The sequence below is a fragment of the Engystomops pustulosus genome, chromosome 8, assembly GCF_040894005.1.
Source record: "Engystomops pustulosus chromosome 8, aEngPut4.maternal, whole genome shotgun sequence".
Classification (NCBI taxonomy): domain Eukaryota; kingdom Metazoa; phylum Chordata; class Amphibia; order Anura; family Leptodactylidae; genus Engystomops; species Engystomops pustulosus.
Genome location: NC_092418.1, coordinates 51,423,190 through 51,449,026, shown reverse-complemented (window position 1 = coordinate 51,449,026; position 25,837 = coordinate 51,423,190). Strand labels below are relative to the sequence as shown.

At 40.2% G+C, this 25,837-nt stretch overlaps 1 protein-coding gene across 3 annotated transcripts in view; it reads right to left on the bottom strand.

Annotated features, from left to right (window-relative positions):
• The window catches only part of SLC29A4 (solute carrier family 29 member 4), a 189,076-nt gene that overhangs the window by 15,649 nt on the left and 147,590 nt on the right, over window positions 1-25,837 (bottom strand). For all 3 annotated transcript variants that reach the window (XM_072120914.1, XM_072120913.1, XM_072120912.1), the window contains 3 exons: window positions 21,634-21,757; window positions 17,825-18,012; window positions 2,519-2,759 (listed from right to left, as the gene is read on the bottom strand). In XM_072120914.1, the coding sequence (XP_071977015.1) occupies window positions 2,519-2,759; window positions 17,825-18,012; window positions 21,634-21,757 (553 nt within the window). The remainder of the gene's footprint in view (window positions 1-2,518; window positions 2,760-17,824; window positions 18,013-21,633; window positions 21,758-25,837) is intronic.

The window sequence follows — 25,837 nt, the reverse complement described above, 5'->3', positions numbered from 1 at the left end:
TGGATTTGGACACTCAATACCTTCAAACCTAGGGGTCTCAATGAGACCCTTAGTTTTGCTCCATTTCTCCAGTAGGCACTCTCACAATAATCTATTTTTCCCTCCTTACATTTAACCACCTCCGCTGGGTTTGTGCATTACATTTACACACAGGCGTCTCAATACACCAGTTTTTAATTGTTTTTAACTGCTTTGTGATTATTGATTTTTGTATTTCAGTATTTCATCTTCTTTCTTCTGCCGGGTGCCGCCATTGTTTTTCTCCCAGGCGGTGCCTAGTATGATGCGCCGCTGCTGACGTCATACTAGGCGCCGCCTGGGAGAAAAAACAATGGCGGCGCCCGTCAGAAGAAAGAAGACGGGCGCGGAAGCCTGAAGAGGACCCGCGCGGACATCGGGGGAGCAGCGCTGCACGTCGGGGCCACCGGAGGGCGAGTATATACGTTTATTATTTTTTAAATATTTTTTAAGTATGCATGTTATGCATAGACTCGTGTATAAGCCGAGGGGACGGTTTTCAGCACATTTTTTGTGCTGAAAAACTCGGCTTATACACGAGTATATACGGTAATTTATTTGTTATGCATCATGTATGTCTTTCACAAGTGCTAATAGGATCGATCCCACATATTTAATCTATTTTTATATTGTGTATATTTTCTATATACTCTTCACATTTAAACACCATTATCTTTGTATTTTTGTATATTTGTATGCATGAAATCTATATATTGTAGGCACAATGCCATCCCATGCCAGATGTTACTACTTTGGCATATTTACTATCACCTTTGTTTCATATATGTCCATGCAAACCTTATTAAATACTATGCATAGATGGGCTTTTAGACTTGTGTATTAAACCTTCACATTCACTGCACGATTTTGCATTGTCGCAAACCTTTATATCTCTTGCTGTGATGCTCTCATCAGCCAGCAATACTTAGACACATTGTGACACATATATTGCCATGTTGCAATTTCATTAGCTGACGTTCCCATCCCGGGGGCGCCTCTCACGCATAGGCTTTGTAGAAACGCTTTAGTCAGTTGTTTTCCAATCCCTGATGTAAGTACCGAACTCTCGCGATATCCGGGAGATCGCGACCACGTGTACCTCTACGTGAATGCTCATTGGGCCATATTTCTGTCATATACAGACCCTTGTTTGGGAAGACGCCACCCCCAGATGAAGGCTCGCTCCAAGCCGAAACGTACGTCGGGGACGCGGCCTCTCCCGGACAGTGGATCCATAGATGACTGGGTAAGACTTTGCCTCTATGTATTATAGCCATCAAGCTATGCAGCTTACAGGATAGCACCATCACCATTTATAATAGACATACATACCTTTATGCTATCGCTGACACCTGCTCTGCTAAAAACACATGACTTCATAGCAGAACTCACTCCCATGCCAGCCCAGTCTTTTGTCACATTTAACAAACTTTCTCATTCACCTGTCATTCAACTTGGTCCGGGTCCGTCCATCCCTTCTTGTTCTGTACTACACCACCCATGTTTTTAGCATAATTTTATTGTATCTAATTGATACTTTTGTGACGGCGCCATCTGATGTTGGCATTGTCTATGTCATTGTGTATGCGTGTTATCAATAAAGTGCACCCATACAGCAGTTTGTAATCACATGTGGAATATTACTGCATTCAGGAAAAACTGGGTAAATACTATGGGATGCACTTACTTCTTAAACCTCTTTAAAAATAAAAATTTAGGGGCTAAAGGAAGGTTTTTGGAAAAAGATTTTCACTTACACGAGCCAAAGTATATACTTTCTATAAAACATCTGTGGTGGTAAAAAGCTCAATATAAACCTTGATAAATTCTCTGGATGGTGTAGTTTCCACCTGAAAATAATGTCATGAAAATCTGCCCTCTAAAAGCTAGATTCCTTCCTTCCGTTCTGCGCTCTGTTGCGGGCCCCTTGAGTATATTGATGTACATTGATGTATTGCCGTACTCGTAAGAAACTGCACAACAAAATCTGATATGTGTTTTCTCATTTTATCCTGCATGAAAGTGTAAATTTTAGGACTAAATAATCATTTTATTGTCAAAATGTAAAATTCCAAATAGAACCTCCATTTTGTTTTAATTCTTGCAAATATTGAACCTGACATTTACTTTAAAATTTGGAAAACCGCTGTTCGAACTGTTAGGCTCCTAATAAAATAAATGAACATATTAAAAATTATGTCGACATAAAGCAGACATATGGTTAATGTTATTTTGTAATTAAAAAAAGGAACATTTTTAAAATTTTCACCAAATTTCCTTTTTTTTATGTGCAATGCATTTCAACTAAAATATATAATTAATGTTAAGTACAACATGTCAAAACTGTCTGAAGTTATAACTGCATATTGTGACACAGGCAGATTTGAAAAATCAGGAGGGTGAACATGAGTTTAGTCCTTAAGGGGTTAATAAAGTAATAAAATAGGAATAACAGTCAATTTATATTACATGATTAATAAATGACAAATTAAGATCATACCTGCTAGTTCTCTTTGCTCTGGAACAACCAGCCCTGATGCAAGAATCATAGGAACGCTGCCAAAATATCCATTTGTGATGCCCATGAGTAGAGAAAAGATGCATGGCCAAGCAGGATGACCAAAGGTAGGTTTTCCACTTGGATACACACACATTATAAAAAGTGGAATAAATACAACCCGCATGCTAGAGCATATGAGTAACTTGATGCCACGCCATTCATATGGAACTGCTGCCAATATCTAGTAAAAAAAAAAGTGAAAATTAAGTTTGCATATATAATAATGCATAATAATGATAATGTCATCTTCACACAACTCATCAACACTGTGTTCCAGACTAACCAATGATTTACAACTTAAGTTTTACCGCTGGTTTCATTATGTTTTTAAGTGAAGTGTCAAACCTTTCAAAATGAACAGAAATATGCCCACATTATGCTGCTCACACTTTTTTCCATAAAGCTGTCCAAGTATTGGGCTTTCCTATTAAGTAGAGAGAGAGACAGCAGCTATCACATTCATATACATACATATAGCACACAGTGAGAGATTAGAAACTAAAGACTGTTGCTCTGTATAAAGTATATTAAAAGGAACCTGTAATCAGAAATTGGCGTGATAACCCACTACCAGAATGTTGTCAAAAAGCTGAGCAGCTTCTAGATGAGGTTTCTTTCATGGTCTGGTGTTGTGGCATAATCCATAAAATCAGCTTTAAAGTGAAATGTTAATTGGTTGTATCAAGTCAGGGAGGCAGGGAGTTTAATGTTGAAGTCAAGCTTTCCCTGCCTTAGAATGTCCCCTTCACTGTAATTATGGTCCTGAGACCCCGCCTCCCTGACTTGATACAACCAATTAACTTTTCACTTTAAAGCTGATTTTATGGATGATGCCACCAAGCTGGGCTGTAAAAGAAACATCGTCTTGACAACATTCTGGAATAAGTTTATCAAGTTAATTTCTGATTACAGGTTCCCTTTTACATAAAACCTTTATTTTGCAAAACACATGATGATTATAATTAGAGAACAGCAGTGATTGAAGCACAGAGAAAGATTATAATAAAATTTTCTAAAGGTTACAACAGCCACCAATCAGTAGGAAGTATACAGGCCTTTTATTATTATGTACCTGCAGCCATATGACAACAACGGTGGTCTCTCACACTGCTCTGGTGTGATTTTTGTCTACTATTCTTTTGTCTACTAGTCTTTTCCACAGTTTCAATGTTTGTTTATTACAAGGAACTCTTTTACCTGTTTTGCTGTTTGCCAGGGGGTACTCTCCTGGTTGATTGAGTGCAGAACATAAGGCAGGAAACGTGTTGACTAGGTGCACACTTGTATTCACTGCCATGAGCTGTAGGAGGTCCAACTCCTGCTGCAGAACACATTACCCAAACCATGACACTTCCTCCACCACATTTCACTGTAGACTTCTTAAGGACTACACAATGACCCTGACATGTAGGAAATTGTGTGTTCTCTAATTTTGATCTCCAGTGGATATTTGTATTTTTTAATGTACACTGGGTATAGAAATGTAGATATTTTTGCTAATTTATTAAACAAGAAAAACTGAAATATCACATGGTCATAAGTACCGTATATACTCGTGTAAAAGCCAAGTTTTTCAGCACAAAAAATGTGCTGAAAAACGTCCCCTCGGCTTATACACAAGTCAATACTGGGTTTAAAAAATAATAAACTTATATACTCACCCTCCGGTGGCCCCGATGTGCAGCGCTGCTCCCCCGATGTTCGCGCGGCTCATCGGGGCTCATCAGGGCCACCGGAGGGTGAGTATATAAGTTTATTCTTTTTTTAAATTGTGGACAAGCTGTATACTACTGGGGGCAGGCTGTATACTACTGGGGGGCAAGCTGTATACTACTGCAGGCAGGCTGTATACTACTGGGGACTGGCTGTATACTACTGGGGGCAGGCTGTATACTACTGGGGGCAGGCTGTATACTACTGGGGGCAAGCTGTATACTATAGGGGCAAGCTGTATACTACTGGGTACTGGCTGTATACTACTGGGGGCAAGCTGTATACTACTGGCGGCAGGCTGTATACTACTGGCGGCAGGCTGTATACTACTGGCGGCAGGCTGTATACTACTGTGGGCAGGCTGTATACTACTGGGGGCAGGCTGTATACTACTGGGGGCAAGCTGTATACTACTGGGGGCAGGATGTATATTATAGGGGGCTGGCTGGCTATATACTGGGGGGGTCTGTGACCAATGCATTTCCCACCCTCGGCTTATACTCGAGTCAATAGGTTTTCTCAGTTTTTGGTGGTAAAATTAGGGGGTCTCGGCTTATACTCGGGTCGGCTTATACTCGAGTATATATACGGTATTCACTTTGCTCAGTATTAAGTAGAGACACCCTTTTGAGCTAGTACAGCCAGGAATCTTCTTGGAAATGATAGTTTGAATGAAGTCTTTCACACCTGAATTTGGGGATATTCTGCCATTCTTCATTGCAGATCTTCTCCAGTAACCTCAGGTTGGATGGTGAACAGCCATTTTCAACTCTCTCCAGAGATGCTCAACAGGGTTTAGGTCAGTACTCCGACTGGTTCAGTCAAGAATGGTCACAGAGTTGTTCTGAAGCGACTGCTTTGTTATTTTAGCTGTGTGTTTAGGGTCATTGTGTTGTTGGAAGGTGAACCTTTAGCCCAGTCTGAGGTTCAAAGCACTCTGGAGGAGGATTTAATATAGGATATCTCTGTACTAGGCCACATTCATATTTCCTTCAATTGCAACCAGTTGTCCCATCCCTGTAGGTGAAAAACACCCCCATAGACTGATCCTGCCACCACCATGTTTCACTGTTGGAATTATATTTTACAGGTGATAAGCAGTGCCTGGTTTTCTCTACAGATACTGTTTATAATTAAAATAAAAAGTTCAAACTTTGTTTCATGAAACCAGAGAATCTTATATATCATAGTCTGGGAGTCCTTCATATGTTTGTTTGTAAATTGGTTGGTACTCTGCATACTGGCTGAATATTAGTTGCTGTTATCTGCACTATCGTTGAGAGCATTGTTTTTGTTTGCACACTCAGTACTGGGTGCGTTTATAATTTACTGTTTGTTGAACCCCTATATAGCTGTGTGGTTTCCTGTCTATGTGTGGCATAAGGACTTACTTAAACTCTAGTTTTAACTGTCTTATGGTTGCTGCTAATGATTAGTTTTGTTACATGACAATAATCAGCCATTTTTTGCTTCTTTTATTGCCAGAGGCTGGGTATTATACAGAGCCAGTAAATTTACAGTGTACTGCAATAAAGTAGTATTTCAGTATTTTGAATCAGCAATCAGATAAGGGAAATTTAAAAGAAATAAAAAAAAAAAACCCCAAAGTTTAAATCTTTCCTTATAATACAAATAAAGGTTAATAAAAAATACCACCAAAAAGATTTTAGGTATCAGTGCATCACAAAATGCTGATCTATAGAAATATAAAAACCAGCGGGAAATAATGATTATGGCGTATTTTTCGCACTATAAGACAATCTTTACTATAAGACGCACCCCAGATTTGGACATAAAAAAAGAAAAAATTATATTTCACACTAATTAAAATTCCTTGGATGTCAATAGCGTATAAACTTGAGTATAAGTCGAGGCTCCTAATTTTATCACCAAAAGCTGGGAAAACCTATTGACCTAAGCCGAGGGTGGGATATGTATTGGTCACAGCCTCCCAGTATATAGCCAGCAAGCTCCCAGTAGTATACAGCCAGTCAGCCCCCTGTAGCATACAGCCAGCACCCTGTAGCATACAGCCAGCCTGCACATAATAGAAAAACAAAGTGCATACTTACCTTCGGGCGTTCCCTGATGCTCCACATGGCTCCCTGATGCTCCCATCATTGCGACTCTTCTTCTTTCTTCTCTCTTCTGTAACAGCCGGCAGATTCGTGCCCATGCGCCTATGAGGTCATCAGCGGCAACATGCAAGTGCATGGCCGCGCCTCTGCCGGCTGTTACAGCAGAGAGAAGACATAAGAGGAGCCACGGGAGCCGCACGGAGCATCACAGAGCCGCACCGAGGATCGGGAGTGCTTGAAGGTAAGTTTGTAAGTTTACCTCAGCTTATACACGAGTATATATGGAACATCTCTGAAATAGTTCCCACACAAACTGAGCTGTAACAAGCAGATGTTGCACACAGCTCTGCTACACCTCCATCCCCCGCATCAGCTATATAAAACCTTGTGAGACACACTTCTCAAAGATGCATAGGAAAAAAACAGCCAACACAAAAATGGACTCTTAACAGGAAGAGAACTGAGCTTTATGGGAAAAAAATATGTCTGTCCGTCCACACATTCAAGTCCAGAGTCTCCTACCCGTAGGATAGGAGGTCAGCTGTCCATGATCCTGTCCTTGCTACAAATATTTGCTGTTTTTATGGTTTTTCGAAGGCCTTATTTTTCACTTGTTTGTGAGTATAATACATTTTATTTATAGAGATATCTATTGTGTCGGTGTCACACTATTGATGCTTCATTTCCCATAGTGGGGACTATCCGATTAGTGTCCCTTTCCAATTTGATCTAGGTTCCTGGAGGTACCTTTTGTGCATGCACACGAACTTGAATCTAGAAAGTGGATAGCAGAAAGTGATAGCAGAAGGGACATATTTGATTTTGAAATACCAATAACTCTCTACCACTTAATTACACAGAATTACTAAACCCCCACATACCCCAGCTCCCCATCCCATTAGTTTACCCCCATCTCCCCAAACCTACATAAAGCACCAGCTTTAACCCCTTTAGTTAATACATTCCCTCACCCCTATCTGCTCCTAATTGTCTCTGCAGATATGCCCTCTCATTCTCTTCCATATCCCTAGCTACTTACAGTCTGTAGCACAGGCTGTTCTTAACACAGCTATGCTGCATGGTCATGTGACACTTTCATTTTTTTTAAGGCAACAGGAAATAATTGCATGTCATGATGCCTTACAAGTCGGGACAGCGGAGAGAGCGTTCAGTACTTCTCTCATGGAGATTGGGTGAAGCCCTATGTCAGCAAGTAACCCGATCTCCATTACATCAGGAGAGTCTGGGTGATGGATCCTCCGGACCTTTGAACTATGAGACGCAGGCACTTTTTAGCAAGATTTTTTTCCTGCTAAAAAAGAGCATCTTATATTTCCGAAAATACGGTATATACTTTTTTTCCCCAATTTTTACCATTTCACCATTACACAAGTCTGAACAAAGTTATTACAGACAGAATATGGCTAAACAGATTTTTTGTTTTTACAAAAGATTAGCTTTTTTTTTTTTTAAATGTATCAATATAAATTATATTAATTCTGTACCTCTGTGATAATGTTACAAACCCAATAATAAAGGGGCGGTGTAATTTGGACTGCACAGTGTAAGCCCTAAATATGAAACCCATAAGCAAATGGTACAACTGTGTTTTCTTGTAAATTGTACTGGATTTTGAGTTTTTCTTCAGCTTCCTGGTACAGTTCATAGTATATTAAACTGTCTTTCCAGATGTCTATATTTATCTCACAATCAACGTGCCCTCATACAGCTTTGTAAAAGGAAAAATGATGGTCTTCGGAAGGTGGTGTGTGAAAAACTGGTGAAAAGGTTGGGACAGTGGAATATCTTGCGAATACACATAACAAAACTAAAAATATACATGTACAAATATATAATTCACTTTGGGGCATATTTATCAAGGCCTTTGCGCCACGTCATTGATATACAAAGAGATCTCTCTGAAGATCTATCTCTATATATTAAGTTCTTAGTTAGATAAAATACTTTCATAGACAACAAGTAAGTTCATATCCTAGTGAATAAGAGCACTGTATTTCTATGGCATGACAGAATATGGAGATTGCAGGTTCAAATCTCATCGGACTCAAAAGAAAATTTACTGATGAACAAATTAAAAAATTTAGAGACCTTGTGTCAGGGGAATCCCTCAGAGATGTAGAAATACATATATGAACAGGTAATGGTATTTCGCTGATGACAGCCTGACACACCTGTTATGCTCCTATGCTGGACATCTCCTCAGAGAGCATTCCCTTACAGTAACCTGTTATCAGCATAACAGTATCAGACAAGTAGAGAGGTGCATTGTGCAACACACCTCGAGTAAAAGACGAATGGCAGCTTTTTAGCACTTAGCTTATACGGTACTTGCGTATATACAATATGGTAATTTTTAAAGTAGAAGCTACATTCAGCATTACCCAGGAACAATAAAATGGAGGTAATAGTTTCCTGTTCTCTTTGGGGTGCTGGTTTAATATAAGTCCCCTTGCTTCTCACACATTTAGTTCTGAAGATGGGGATTTTTTCCTACATTAACAATTTTTTGCTCTACATTAACCCCTTACCGACATGTGACATAGTTGTAGGTCACACATTGACTGCAATGGTTTTGCAGAAGGCTCATGGGCCCTCTCCATAGCTGGTGAGAGGCAAACACTGACCGGTAACATTCATGATCTGTGCTAGCACCGATCGCAGGTGTAAACCCAAAACTGCTGGCGGCGTTAAAAAGCCACTGGTTCATGGCTTTGATTGTTGCTCCCTGTAGTATGGCAGTTAATGGTAGTATCAATCAGACAACCTAGAGTTAAAGTACCTAACAGAGTCTGAAAAATAGTAAAAAAAATTAACAAATAAATAAATAAACTTGATATACATTTTAGGTATCACTGCGTCCCAAAATGTCTGATCAATCAAAATATACGCGCTTAACCATGTAATGGAAAATAGTACCCAAAGTCAAAAATGACACTTTTTCGCCATTTTGCAAAATATAGAAATAAAAAGTGATCAAAAGGCCATACAGTCCTCAAAATGTTAGCATCTTGCACACAGCTCCATACACTAAAGTATGAAAAAGTTATTTGCGCCAGAAAAAGGCAAAAAAAAAATTCGTACAAGAGGTTTTCATTTTTCTAAATGTATGAAAACATTTTAAAACCTATTTGGTATCCCCAAAAAATACAAGGCCACAAAAAAAATGTTGCAAATGCATTTTTCACCATTTTTTTCACCATTTTCACTGCATCTGGAATTTTTTTTCCCACTTTCCAGTAAACAGCATGGAATATTAAATACCGTCACTATGAAGGGCGATTTGTTACACAGAAAAAAAAGCCCTTTCACAGCTCTTTACATGGAAAAATTTAAAATGTATAGATTTTTGAAGTTGGGAAGTGAAAAATGTGCGATATTCTTGTGATCTTGGATTTTATGGCTTTCACTCTTTGCCCCAAATGACTATTTCATTCTTTGGGTCGGTGCGATCACAGGGATATCAAATTTGTATAGGTTTAATAATGTTTTCATACATTTACAAAAATTAAAACCTCCTGTACAAAAACATTTCTTCATTCTGCTTTCAACTTTTGATGATGTTTTCAATACTGTTCATTTACATTTAGATTAGTTCTAGGGAAATGGGGTGATTAGAATTTCTTGGGTTTTTTAATATAATTTTTTTAAACTTGTTTTTTCTTTGCTATTTCTTAGACCCTCTTGGGTACATTAACCCGAAATGGTCTGATTGCTCCTATCATATACTGCAATACTACTGTATTGCAGTATGCAGCATTTTTGCACAGTGTTCATTACAATGAGCCACGGGGGCGGAGCTTGACTGCTGAAGGTGATGGACGCATAGCTCTGCGCTCCTCACAGCCACCTGCCTTGTACCTCAGCTAGCAGCCAGCAAACACGTGCAAAATGGGCAAGTCAATGAAAGAAAAGACCAAAGAGACCCACGGTACAGCTAAAACGATCAAAAAACAACCGGACCTAGAGAAATACTTACGGAAATAGGTATGGGCCTCTCCAACGCAATCATCCAAGATGACGCATGCAGAAGTATTGTGTACGGGCACTGAGGAGCCTGAAGTCGAGAGCGTAGGAGAGTTCTCGGACCACGGAGGTGATAGAGGCGCCAAGAACGCTGCTCCGGCCATACAAGGCTTTATGAGACGCACTCTGCTTCAGGTTCTGAGCCCACTAGCCAGGGATCTGGCAGAAATTAAAACCGACATGAAGCAGATTGTCCACCGCCTGGAACTGGTAGAGAAAGTGCAATCCACCATGCTGTCATTTGAGTCTCAGCCTCACTTAAAGTTCATTATAATTTAATAACAGAAGTAGGAGACAGAATGTACGCATAAGAGGCCTCCCAGAGACATATGCACATGAAGCGTTACCAGCGGTAGCAAAAGAGCTATTTGAGAACTTATTAGGCTCAGAAAGAGCGAGTGTGGTGAGGATTGAGAGGATCCACAGGGCCCTCAGAGCAAAACCTAGACCAGATAAAACGCCCAGGGACATTGTATGTGGCTTTTTAAGCTATACTGATGCAGCAGTCATCTTACGGGCTAGCAGAGAGAAGGGCGAGACTAAATACCAAGACGCTATTATAACTTTTTATCAAGATTTAGCCCCTTCGACACTTGCAAAAAGACGAGCATTGAAGCCTCTACTTGACGCTTTGTGGGTCTCAAACACGCCGTTCCGTTAGCTATACCCGTTTGGCCTCAGCATCAACAAAAATGGCAAGCAGTTAACCATACGCACCCCGGAGGACTTAAACACCATATGGCCGCTGCTGGGGATGCAACCGATTCAGATTCCATCTTGGCTCCCGGCAGAGCAGGATCTAAAGATGCCGCCTCTACCCACTATTACGCCCTGGAACGTGGTAACCAAGCACCGCTCACCAAGAAACAAGGGCGAGAACAACCGGAGATGCCATGAGGAATAATGGACCTTTCCTGAAACCTGCTTTACCACTAACACGGTTGGCGGACACTCTAATTTTCCGTGGTATCATATGAAAATTTTAATTCGTCACCACAGCCCCCACATATGGAGTTGCCGACTAATATTGTTTGCGCTTGTATTTGTCTGATTATACAGAAAGTTATATGGGAAGTTGGGCACGTTAAGCGCATGCATACTTTATTACTCTTATCTATATACTTTAAGTTCTGATGTCCCTGTGAAGTCTCACACAGGGAGGTACATGTTATGGGTACAATTTGGATAGGGCTGACTCTCCCTCCCCAATTAAGCCCCCCCTATGATTGTAGGGTGAAGGGTTCAGGGGTCAGCCTGCCTATGAGATTAAAGGCAACTTTTGTTATATTCAACTACTATTACAGCTTGCATAGCAAGCACACAAGTGCTACTCTATGCATAACAAGCCAAAACCAAAGAGAATGAAGAGGTAGCAGTCACTTAATTCTTTACTTTCACCCCACATGTTGGTCCTCCCCCTCCTATTCATTATCCTGATCGAGATGAGTTCATCCACAAAAGAAAATACACCAGGGTTCTTGTGCCACTGATTGATTATCGTATTTCCTATCTCTATATGAATACCTGTAACATCGTATCATATAATGTACGAGGTCTGGGTACTCCATAGAAGCGTAGCCAAATCCTCCGTGTGGTAAATCAGCTTAAAGGGACCCTACCACCACAAATCTACCTATAAAGGTAGATTGGGTGGTAGGTGGATCAATGGGACGTGAGGATAGCCCTTTTAAGGGCTAATCCTCACGTCCCTGCACTTTTTTGATAACTTTAATTTGATATTTATTCAAATTTACTTATGCGGCTACCGGGGTGTGGAGTAGCCGCATATGAGATTACACGAGGCGGCTACTCCACGCCCCGGTAGCCACTTTACTCCTCCTACTCACCCATCTTCGGCGCACAGCTCCGCGTAGCTGCGCGCCCTCGTCCGGCGATCCTGCCGTCTGCGCATGGAGATGCGTTGGAGCGCGTTGGAGATGCGGGCTGGACACCGAGGACATGACCCATATTTGGTGGTCATGCCCAATGCTTACTGACTTCTGGGACGCAGTGTTGGAGGCTACTGGAAAAATATGTTCTATAACTATACCTAAATCACCTAAAGCAATACTACTAGGGCTTGCTGATTCAGACTTTACTTTAAGTAGGACCACCCTACACACACACTTATTGACGTCTGCCAAAATGCTGATTCCCACACAGTGGAGATCCATAATACCCCCTACTGTAGTACAATGGAAAATGAATGTAAACAAGTTATGTAGGTTTGAAGAACTCGCTCACTGGGCAAATAGTACTTGAGCCAAATACTTATGCATATGGTCACCCTGGCTGGATAGACAAACAGTGGAAGACAAACAACAGAACCCATCTTGATTATCTTCCCTACCATCACCACCCCTACCTTCCCTCTTATTATCCCACCTCCCTACCCCAACCCTTCCCCCCTTTTTCAAAAACCTAAGACTTTTATGTTATCAATAAGTTACACTATTATAATGTTTACTGTAAAAATGGTACAACTTTGACAACTGTGCTTGTAATGATTGATATATCTGTACCCAATAAAACAGTTTTAAAACAAACATTACAATGAGCCACTGGCTTACTTACCCCACTGTGCCTTTGTTAAAGTCCCCACATCTTCTATCTGCCCAGTCCCAGCAGTAAAATAATTCCCTAATACCACTCAATACTTATCTTCGATAATCTCTTTTGTGTATAATTGTACATATGTATATGCTCTCCTACCAGTACATATGTTGTCTTATTATCACTTCATAGTGACAAACGACCAGGAAGCCGAAACATCACTGTACACTATTGTACCTATGATAAATTTCAAACTGCATTTGATACTACGTTGTGCACAGCCGTTGTTTTCACATAAGTCTGAGGAGTTGGATCCAGAGACTGTTGCACACTCTACATTGTCAGGGACTGGAGTCTTAGTGACACCCAGTTTTCACCAGAGCCTGCCGCAAAGCAGGTTGGTCTTGCTGCAGCGTGGTACCACCAGGTCGTTCCACAGGGGGTACTTGTCCGTGGTGGCAGCCAAGGTTGTGGTACAAAATCAGCAGGCAATCTCGTGGTCGGGGACAGGCAGATGGTCAAGGCAGGCGGCAACGGTTCAGGGTCTGGGATGGAGCAGGAGGTCAGGGCTGGCAGCGGAGGAGTGTAGGTCCAGGGTCACAATGTGGAAGCCAATCACAAGCACTAGGCACAGGACAAAGCTTTCTCGACGGCATATAACAAGAAGATCCGGCAGGGAATGCTGGGAGAAGCCATGCTTTATCCATTTCCTGAAGGGCCAAGAGCAAGACAGAGCAGAGGGGAGCTGAGGCACAACGAGGATCACGGGTGAGCCCGCGACCCAAGATGTCGGTCGCAGGAGCACCTGTGACATACATCAAGAAGTACTAACCATTTACCTACAATACTATTTGACCTTGATGGGTTTTTACACTCTTCCAGTGGAGATGTAGTAAAGTATTTTCATATAATAAAGAGGTACGTGATTCAGTCAAATGTAACCATTTCACCTGAATTCTTACAAACCCCGGCTTCTGAGTTTAAACTGAGAGATATGAAAAAGGCTTCAAAGAAACTGATCAACTACGAGCTACACAGCGACACTCTGGCAGAGTTAATTAAAGTTGAAAGAATCCCGAGAGGTCGCTGAGTTCCATTAAGACCAAATTTATTCATTGAGGACACTGAATACAGATCTCAGTTTGAGAAAATATTGAAGAAATGTTTTTCTCCTACAGATAGATTGCATACAATCTTAAACGAACATTGCTCATTAATAGAAGCAACAAAGAGAAAGAAATTTTGGCGGGACACAGAGGACTACAGGGCCTCAAGGTTATACAGATGGCACGAGGGCTTTTTTCAATTCCACATGTACAGATTCAGGCCAAGGGGGCCAACTCTCCCAGCAGTCTTTTTTGTAGAACCACACAGATGAGGCATGGGGGGAGGTCTAAGATACATCAGCACTAACCCGATGAAAACCAGATCGCAGGTAAGACACAAAAAATGACTCACTTGTGATCAATATATACACTGAGGCCAGCGGAGATAGCCCTTCTACAGAAGGGTCTATCATTTTTTCCTTCTAACCAGTTGGATTTCTTCCAACTAGACATGGACATAAAAAATAAAAAAAACATAGGTTTTTTAGGACAATTTGTCTCAAAGCACACTTTGATGACAATACTACACCTGTTACCCTGTCTCAACCCTTGAACACTAATGTGATTCGTATCAAGAACCTGGGACTGAGAACTAAAAGTTCTTATATGCCCCCCAGGAACATCGCCTTGGTAGAAGTGTATGTTAAACTAATCACTGGAGACCTTGAATGTTTCCGTCATAAAGTACAACTAGGTCACTTTAAGTCGCGTAATAACATGAGCAACCTGGACTACGGTCTCTCCTGGACAACAATGCTTTTATACTTAAGCCAGCCGACAATGGGGGTGCCCTGGTTGTCATTGACAAACAGGAATATATACAGGAAGCATATCATCAGCTAAGGGAACAGGAAATATATACCCCATTATATATTATATAACCCTATCCATCAAATCAATAAAAAGATCCAGGATATACTCACATGTATCTAGAATTAAGGACCATCAATGGCGCCAAATCTAAATTTCTCACCAATCCACATCCAATCACTCCGGTTTTCTATATGCTCCCAAAAGTACACCACACCATGACTAATCCACCTGGCAGACCCATAGTGGAATCCACAGACTCAATCCTATACCCACTGTCTATTCTACTTGAGAAAATTCTCACACCACACATCAAAAACACTAAGTACTTTTTACTTGACACCAATTCAATTCTACAACTCATCAATACAATAACCAATAACCCAGATACCAGTCAAAAGCTATCTTGTTATTTTGGATATAACCAGTCTACACATCCATACCACACACAGATAGCATTCAGTGGCCTCCCTACTTCAAAATAATCAAGTCCCTGACACGCAAATTGATTTAGTCATTGACATTTCAAAGCTCGTCCTCCAAGAAAATTAATTTCTATTCGAGGACCAATTCTACCTACAAAAACAAGGTACAGCCATGGGGTCCTTTTGCAAATTGATTTATGAATAACTTTGAAACTCTTTTTGTTTATAAAAATAACCTATTTGAGTGGGTTGGACACAATTCTGGCTGTTCATGACCTCATCAACTCCATACTACCCACATTACAATTTACTCTACACTACAGTACCAAGTCAATAAGCTTCTTGGACACTGCGATTCACAAATCAACCACAGGATCACTCACGGCAGAAGTTTATCGTAAACCGACAGATCACAACAACATACTACATTACGATAACTGTCATCCCCCAGCCACAAAGAAGTCCATCCCTCAGTTTCAATTCATGAAGGTTAGAAGACTAGTCACTGACCCAACTGTCCAGGCTACATGATTACATTGTTATGATTTGTTATGATATTATTATCTGTTATTTGTTATGATTTGTATTGTATTATCATTATCGTTACAATTGTTGATTATCTATTATTTGTTGTCTAGTCCAATTCATCATTTTAATTTCACATTTATCCCTTCCAGATTCAATAAAAATTTCAATAAAACTACACATATTATAGTCAATCCATTATAAGATACCTGCTATTGATTCTGCATCATGTCCACTCCATATGACATATAGGGGCATTCCGCCAGGCGATTCCGCCTGGTTTTCCACGCACCGGGAAGAAGAAGTTGAACTCTGGCGGACCTCGACACAGCAGCGACACCTGCCGGATATCGGCCGCACCCCGCTTGCAACCTTAACTATTCACTTTTACTATGCATGCGCACAAAAAGGTCCTTGCGCCTCTCTTAAGCGCCACTTATCATCCTCATACCTACTTCCCCACAGCACTTGCGCACAACTGGTTCGTGCACCACTTTACTATAACCATCTACATACTCCCCACGGAGCGGGGTGTACTGTGATCTGTGTAGAGTGAGCTGTGATATTGTACTCATTTAATACCATAGCATGTATATCCTTTTACTCTATGATCCTCTGAGTGCTCCATATACTTGGCCTCTGATACTATTTGATATGCATTGCATGCTCTGTATACCTACTTATTCGTCCATGCCCCAGACATCCAGATGCTTGTGTATATATATATATATTCTTTTGGCCATCTGACATTGCCTACCATTGTAATCATGCTTGCATCCAAGTGTTACATTGTTGTATGATTGAATAGTGGCCTATTGGATTTGTTAATTCAATCTGGGAAATGAGCTGGGCATACCTTCATCTCTGGAGACCCATGGAAGAAGATATGAAATAATTAGGAAATATGTCCCCACTACACCTTGATTTAAGTGTAGTCATGCCCCCTCCACATGACAAAGGGGCTTGTTAAAAAACAACTTTGCAGCATCAATTTATTGTCAGTTTCAAGGAGATGCAACAAGTTTTGTAGAGCTATCCAGGATTTTCATTGGTTCTCCTCCAACGACCTACATGCCAATCTAATTTGTAAGAGGTCTGCTTTTTTCTTTATTTTATCCCTTTTTATTTTCCTTTTTTTTTTTTCATGTATGTATGTTTATTTCACCATTTTTGTAACCTACAAGCATTGTGCCTATTTGTTTTCCTTATTAAAGTGTGTGAGTGTGTGTGTTGTACTAGTAGTTAAGCTATAAGCAGTGTGTGTTCAGGTGAACTGTAAAGGCACATAGAAGAGTGTGTATCTGGATGTAAGTGTGTGGTCCTGGTCTAGGCATCTCGTCAGCCCTGATAGCAAGTGGTGGCAGCTGTGATAAGTGTATGGAATAAGAATGTGACTGCATCGTGGAGTAGAGTTGCTCTGTACAATAACGTTCCATAGGAACGTAAGTGGTAGGGGGTACATAGTGTAGTTGTGCGCCCTTGGGCTGTGTGTGCTTGGTGTGAAGTGTCAGGGATTGTGATGCGTTCAGTTTTCCTGAAATAGATAAGGGTGCTGAATGCTAGAGGAGTAGAATCTAGAGTAAAGATGCCCTCTTGTGTAGATGGACTGTGAATTATAGACCAAATGGTGAGGACTTCCCATTGCAGGTGCACCCCGTGATTGAACTCGAGAGTGGGGGTTTACCACATCTGGGAGTACTTGTTTTGAGCAATGGATTTGGACTTACTTTTCTATCGCCTCTTCAGAATATATATTTGGCCCCTACAGTTAGAGATAATGTTGGGGGCTTTTACTTGCAAACTACCTTCATCAACTATCATCATCTCCCATGGATAAAAGCAACATCCAATAGATCCTATTAATTTATAATCTGGTTTAACATGGAAAAAATTGTTGTAATGGAGACTATATAATTCGTACATTATGTAAATCAAATAAGAAACAAAAAATCTCATTGAAATTGGAACAACACTAATATTACCAAAACTCACCTTGCCAACAAAGTCTGACAAGTTAAATATAGCCATAATGAGGATAGGTAGCCACTCTCCCATAGTGCAGTTCCTGATTTCAGACTCCAGTCCAGGAAAAAGGCAGAGAGTGATGAAGTAAGTCACAGAAATAGAGAGCATGTAAGCCCAAATTACTCGCAACACCAGGTAACGATGGAACATCATATCTGCAATAAGAGTACTTCAAATTATTATAGTCTATTGTACAATAACAAATAAATTACAAAAATGTCACTATGAAGATTTTCTTTTTTCAGAAAACCGGCACTTTATAATGCCTGGCTATTTCAATAATTTTGCTGCAGGCAGGGGCATATCTACCGAGTTCGCAGCAATATCAGCTGCTACGGGGGCCCAGCCACCAGACCTGACACACTTTCAGACCAAAGATCTTCTGCACATCTGGCCCCTGCTAATTTTGATCCTTCAGAGGATATTGGGGCACATTTACCATCTTTTTTGTGATGCATTTTAACCCCTTCCTGACATTTGATGTAGCATTACTGCATGGCGGGAAATTGTGTTCCCGCAACATGCAGAAATACTACGTCATGCTTCTGGCGCCGGCCCCTTAACGGGGCGGGCCCAGAAGCTGCAGGTGTTGGCAGTATATGATAGCCGACATCCGCCTCGATCGTGGGTCTTAACCCCTAACACACCGCGGTCACGCTGACCGCACCGTGTCAGGGGCATTTTACAGGAATCGGACCCCCCGCGGCGCTTACCAGGGGCATCCGTGGCTCCAATCGCAGCCCGGGATCTGCCAGTGTCCCGGGGCTGCGCGATCTTCTTCCGGCTGTGACACACTGAGCATGTGCAGTCTGCTCAGTGTGTCACATAATACAGTGTAATACATCTATATTACACTGTATTAGGTGAAGAATAGCTTGAACAAGCGATCAGAGGATCGCTTGTTCAAGCTAACCTGTAAAAGTAAAGAAGAAAAGTAAAAACACTAAATAAATACAATTTTTAATAAAAATAATTAATTAAATAAAGTTAAAGTCCCCTAAACATAAACATTCCCTATACACATCTAATAAAGTAAAAAAAAACCTGAAAATCACCAAAACAGCCCATTTATTTGATATCGCTGCGTCCGTAACAATATGTACAATAAGTCAGAAACATTATTGGACCCGTACGGTGAACGCCGTGAAAAAACCCCTGAAAAACTCGCCAAAAATTTGAATTTTTCATAAAATCCCTTCACAAAAATGTTCCAAAAAGTGATCAAAAAAAGTTATGTGCACCAAAATGGTACCACTGAAAAGGACAACATATAAAAAATAAGCCCGAAACCAGATCTGTCAACCAAAAATATTAAAGTTATATCTCCGAAAAGATGGTGATGCAAAAACAAATGAGATTTTCTTTCGTTTCTTCGTTTTTTTTCCAGTAAAATTGTAAAAATATATAAAAAATTATATAAATGAGGTATCACCGTAATCGTAGTGATCTATAGAATAAAGATAATATAGTATTTTTAATGTACGGTGTACGACGCCAAAAAGATACAAAACAAAGAAACCCAAAATTGACAATTTTCTTTTCCTCCATACATTAAAGAGTCAGTTAAATCTCATCAAAAAGATACAGACCCACTAAAATGAAGTATTTGTCAAGTGCATCTCATGTGGCAAAAAATAAGCCCTTATATGTCCAAATTGCCAAAAAATTAAAGATTGTATAGCCATTATAAAGTGACAATGCACAATCTGCTCTGAATGGCGCAGCTTCCCTTCAATGCCCTGGCGTGTGCCCATACAGCAGGTTACCACCACATATGGGGTATTGTTATACTCAGAAGAGATTGGGTATCAAACTTTCTGGAGCGTTTTGGTATTGTATCGACTGAGAATTTGTACATTTTATGAAAAACACATTAATGTAGCCAAAATTTTGCGCTTTTTAAATGTGAAATGTTGAAAAATTGCACCTGACGTTCAAAGCCCCATAACATCTTACAAAAATGAGAGTATAAAAAACCACGGAGGTATAAAGTAGACATTCGGTGAATGTTAGTTATTACGTTTTTTGGTCTTATGACTCGTGTAGAAAAAGTAGAACATTTTGAATTTCAAAAATTTAGAATTTTTCCAAATTTTCACCAAATATCTGATTTTCTCATAAATAAATGCAAAACATACCACCAAATTTTTTTTTATCTAACATGAAGTACAATGTGTCACGAGAAAACTATTTCAAAATCACTTGGATATGTTAAAGCGTTCCAAAGTTATAACCACTTATAGTGACACATGTCAGATTTGAAAAAATGGGCCGTGTCAGGAAGGTGAAAAGTGGCTTTGGCGTTAAGGGGTTAAACATAGGGCTTGCATCACAATTTAAAAGTTAAATACCGTGCTCAGTCGGAATCAGTCTGACTGTCCGACGGCACGGCCCCTAATTTGTGTTGCATGTGTCGCAGCTGAGCTACAAAATAAATACCTGCGCAAGCTGTTTTAGTCCCGGAAAAAGGTGCACAGTCAGACTAAAGTGCGCACCACGACCCTTTGTAAATGAGCCCCATTGTTCTAGTCAAGTGGCAGGAAAAGCAGCCACCAGGATTTCTACAGCACAGAAAGCGCATGTGATGGTGAAGCTGCACTGCACACTCATCGGCTTGAGGCTTCTGCACTCCTAAGCAATACCATTTTGGCAAAGTAGAGGCAGATGTAAGGTCCTGCTGCTATTCCCTCCTCTTCTCTGCAAGGCCTGAGGCTCTAGCACTGATATGTGACATGTTCAGCTCTGCAGCATGAATATAGGACAGGACAGATAGGAGGGGTGTAGTCATAGTACAAAGAGCCTTATGGTTTATGCCTTCTCTTCATCCGCTAGACAACCCCCCATCCATACTCTGCCAATGCAAGATGAAGACTTATGGAAAGTAAGCAGATTTGTAAAGTTTAGTAAGCTTGCATACATGTTTGTTTGATTTATAGACATATATGTCTTCAATGCAGGTTTGTTCAGTACAAATAGTATTTGTATGTAAAATGTATGTCTGCATCTATTGTTCTGCATTGCATGTGTGTAATATTTGTAAAGTATAAAGTATATGTGGCATTTGTGTGGGTTCATATGAGTCTGCATTTACAATATGCATACATATTATTGGTATTAAAGGAAACCCTTTTAACAAATTTAGGTACAATGGTGGATATCATGTGTTAAGGGAAGGGGGCCCCATTAAGAAGTTTGCTTTGAGGCCCAACCTCTCCTAGTTATGGCCCTTGCTGCAGGGAAAATGAACAAATAATGCAAGATTTCCTCACACATGTGGTAAAAATGTTGTGCTCAATTTTTAAAAGTACAATACATTTTTGTGATGAGATATCAATCCTGACATTTATTTGGAAGAAATTAGAAATTATTTCCCTACTTTGTGCCAAATGGCAAACACCTTTATATGTTGGATTAAATTAACTTTTTTCATAGATAACACCTGATTTTTCCAACTATCCATCAAGGCAGAACGCAAACTACTGGGATCAACCAAATATATCTAGTGTGTGAATAGTGTCCATTCCTGTAAAGTACAGTTACTTGTGTGCAGATATTGGAAAATGACTGGAAAAAGAGAAAAACACAGTTAGTTTTGGTTGTTTTTTTCTATCACAGTTCTAGTAAGAAAGCAGAAGATGAAAACTGATAATCTTTTAATGAATCACCCATTTTGATTAATTTAAAAAGGTTAGTTCTATCAGCAGTTAATTCTCCCCAGCAGAGAAACGCTTTGGTACAATGTATATATTTAAAATTAAAACTGTTATGGTTCTTACCTTTGATGTTTGGCCAGCTTCTTTTTCCTTTATGCTCAGGAACATCAAACCTGATATAAGTTCCTCTTATTGTTAAGTCTGACTGCAGTTCCATGCTGTTTTCAGCTGAAGGACATCTATTCTCCTTATATCAGAAAGTAAAATATGTAAGCAGCAATTCAGTAGCAATTAAGGTACAAGGATATAAAGTACATTGGTGGTAATAATAACCATGCAAATTAGAATTGAATCATCAAGGGTTTCAAAGACTCTTCTACCCAATGAAGTTGAATCATGGAAAAAAAGAATTTTAAGGGAATTCTAATTCTAATTTTTGCTACTGTTTTTCTACAAGAAAAAGAGACTAAACTTCTAACTAATTTCACATTTATAAAAATGACGTTAAATTGGTATTCCCATAAAGACACAATTCTTAAATATACTCAAGATAACAAAATAACACATTCTCTAATTCACTGTTATTAACAAAAATACATTAGTTTCACAGATATAATTCCAACCTGTTTCTATCAGTCCTGGTGCTTACAATTTTGGTTGCCCCTGGATCTGACCATAAATCTTCTGACTATGGTCGGATTCTTCTCATGAACAGCTTATCATGTCAACACGGTTGTAGTGCTCTCTGCCTTCTACCCCTCTCCCTCTGCATTACAAGACCAGTTCAGACACAGGCACTTCCTGTCAGCAAGCAGCAGTGTGCAGAGACAAGTTACAGACAAATAAGGTTTGTATAGCAGAGCTCATTGTGTCATTGTGTTTTATATCCATCTCGTGGATCTCATCATCTCTCATCTGTCTCATCTCTCTTTTTGTATGTTTCAGATACTAGTAGAATGTTTAGAAGCTAAATAAAAGTGTACCCTGTACCCTGGTAATCTAAGCACATTGTCAGCATTTCACAGCACAGAAGAATCATGAAGTGTCTGCTTAAAGAGTCCCGACCCACACTTTTTACAATGAACATCACTTAGTTATAGCAGCTAAAATAGCAGTAAAACTGAGTAATATTTAGTAATATTGTAAAGTCCTTTTGATGGGTTAAAAATTTCTTTATTGTGTAAACATAATTAGGGGATTAAAATTTGAGAACATTCTTTCAGGGGAAAACTCCTTTAAAGGAAATCCATCAAAAAAATCATGCATGATAAACCAGGGGCACCAGGCACGGAAACTGAGTAGATGCCTTGGACACCACCCATTTTTTGACTCTCCAGAGGCATGGCACAATGACTTGACACCAACAGCAGACATGTATGGGATGCTGTTCATGAGGAACTCCTGCTTGATGAAGTCCTGCTTCTTTGTTAATGAAAATATATTCTACATGTTGAGTTATGCATGGCTAAAGGGATTCCCATTAATGCACGTTAGGTACGGGAAGAGAATGTATTGTATCCATCTCCTACTCTAGTGCATATAAGAGCGAACTGGAAAAGGGAGAACATGGATAGTCATTTTAATATAGTGCTGTGGAACACGAGAGGGTTTGAGGAGGCCAATAAACATCTTGCTGTATTCTACACTTTTCAACACAACCAACCGGCTATTTTGCAAAACACATTTTACTGATGATAATCTACATCTCATACAGAAAGCATGGCTCTCACACAGTTATCACTCTACATTTTCTACACATGCCAGAGAGGTTAGCATTTTGCTTCCCAAGTCAATTCAATTTGAGTGCCATTAATCTCTGATGGAGGCAGAGGGCAGATTTATGCACAAGATCCTCAGATTTGTGTAGCTCTGTATATACTGCCTCCATTTAATTGTGAATATTCTAAATTACGTGAATAGCTTACCCCAGTTTCTGGTTATCCCCTAGTCTGGACAAATGTAATGCTAGAGCACAAATGGGGCGTGCTAGCCCTAGGACCTTGGCAAAGATGTTGGGTGAAGCAAGGTCGGCATGACTGCTGGAGGAGACATCACAATGTACCAGACAGTAATTATACTGCTCCCTGACTTGGTCCGGAACAGTGGGACCTGTTAGAGGCCTCACTAGCTTCCTACCACAGTGAGAAGGCGCAAGGCATAGACGGCCTCCAAGAGAGATATTTAGATTGCAGAGGTTTTCCTCCTTATAATCACTTATGTGAAGTGGGGTCTGTAAGTCATTTGAACAATTATGTGAAGATGATCAACTTTTGCATGCCTTGTTTTATCAATACTTGCAGCTTTGTCATGCATTTGATGCACAGGTGCAGGGCTGGATTAAAGTAGGTGGGGGCCCCTGGGTGCATAATCTGATGGGGACCCCATTGAATGTAGTCCAGAAAGGGAATATCAATCACTATATACTGCTCCCCAGCAATAACTATATACAGCCTCCCCAATAATCACTATATACAGCGACCAGTATTCACTATATACAGCCCCAAGTCATCACTATATACCGCTCCCTCAGAAACCACTATATACAGTTCCACCAGCAACCACTATATACAGCTCCCCCAACAACCACTACATGCAGGTGCCCCAGCAACCACTATATTCAGCTCCCCCAGCAACTACTATATACAACTCACCCAGCAATCACTGTATATAGCTCCAAGTAATCACTATGTACAGCTTCCTCAGTTATATCCAATCACTTCCAATCACTGTATACAGCCCCAAGTAATCAATGTATACAGCTCCCAGTAATAAATATATACAGCCACCAGTAATCACTATATACAGCACCCCGTAAGCTATATATACAATTCCACAGAATTAACTATATACTGTACAGCCCCTATAATAACTATATACAGTCCCCCTACAACTATATACAGCCTCCCTATCATAACTATACACAGCCCAACTATAGCTATATACAGTCTCCTACAATAACTATATATAGCACAATATATTAACTATATAGAGCCCCCTATAATAACTATTTATACCCTATAATAACTATATATACAGCCCCCTGTAATAACTATATACACCCCCACAACAACTAGGTTAAACAGTCATAGATAAAATAATAAAATTGTACTTGCCTTCACTTGTTCCTCCAATGCGTGTCAACCTCCTTCCCTTTGCAGTGTCGGGATAGTGGATATCGGAGGTGTACCAAGACGGCGGTGCCCCAGGGCAGGGCACCAACATCTTGTTATGGCAGAGAAGGGAACTTATTGTTCCCTCGCTCTGCCATAGACTTAAGTCAGGGCACGTCTGTTGGGTATGGCCCAGGGAACACGTGGAAATACACTGTGGACGAATCGCCCATTTTTTGTGGGGGCCCCTTTAATGGCAAAGTGGTGGGGGCCCCGGGGCATGGCCTTGTATAATCCGGCCCATCAAGAGCCACTCCTATTGAAATGGGATGTTGTGGGGCTCTAAACAGGGTTTAACATTCCTCCTTTATATGGCATTACTTAATGATTCTCTTAAAATGTCGAGCTAGGTGGATGTGGTATATTTGCCCCATAACATAGAAGAAATGGTCAGTGGGTCAGGAACTAGTGTCTACATTGTCCTTCAGAAAAGCTGAAGGAAAGTTGCACCTGTTGGTGTTACACAGAGCGTATAGGTCTCCCTAACATTTTTATTTTATTTTTAATTATCCATAAAGGGATTCGGCAGGATTCAAACTATTCTAGGTGTGCAATGAAATTAGTCAGAATTCTGCATATGAATGAAGAGAAATTGTCCATAAGCACTAGATATGATATGTAAAGTCTCCATTCCCCTCCAATGAGATTACAGCAGGCAGGACAAGTGGGGAAATGCCAATGGAGCAGGGGGGAGGGTGAGACATGTTCCTGCCCAGTGTAACAGCCTGTGAAGCTACAGCATAGAGGGGCTCTGTTAATGCTGACAAGTTGTTTTTTATCATAATATGAAAGTGAACTCTGGCGCAATCTGTATTTAAGATTTTTAGGGTTTTTTAAAAGAGTTCCAATGTGGTACTTAATTGTCGTCGCTGTTATTATATGAGCTGTCCTGATAAACAATCACCAAAAGGAATACCTGCGCTGACTAACAAATTGGATACATGATCGCTGTGTGTAGTACAAAGAAGGGGTTAATGGATGACTAACCTGATATAGTTGTTGATCAGACTTTAGGAGTGAAGCTGCTAGATCGTATATATGCAGTGAGGTAGACGTCCGTTAGTTCTTGAATCCCTTTACGATGTGTTGAGGTATTTATTTTTGCGATCAAGTGTAAAGAGAGGTGAGTGATTAGGAAAGACACCAGAAGTTGAGAT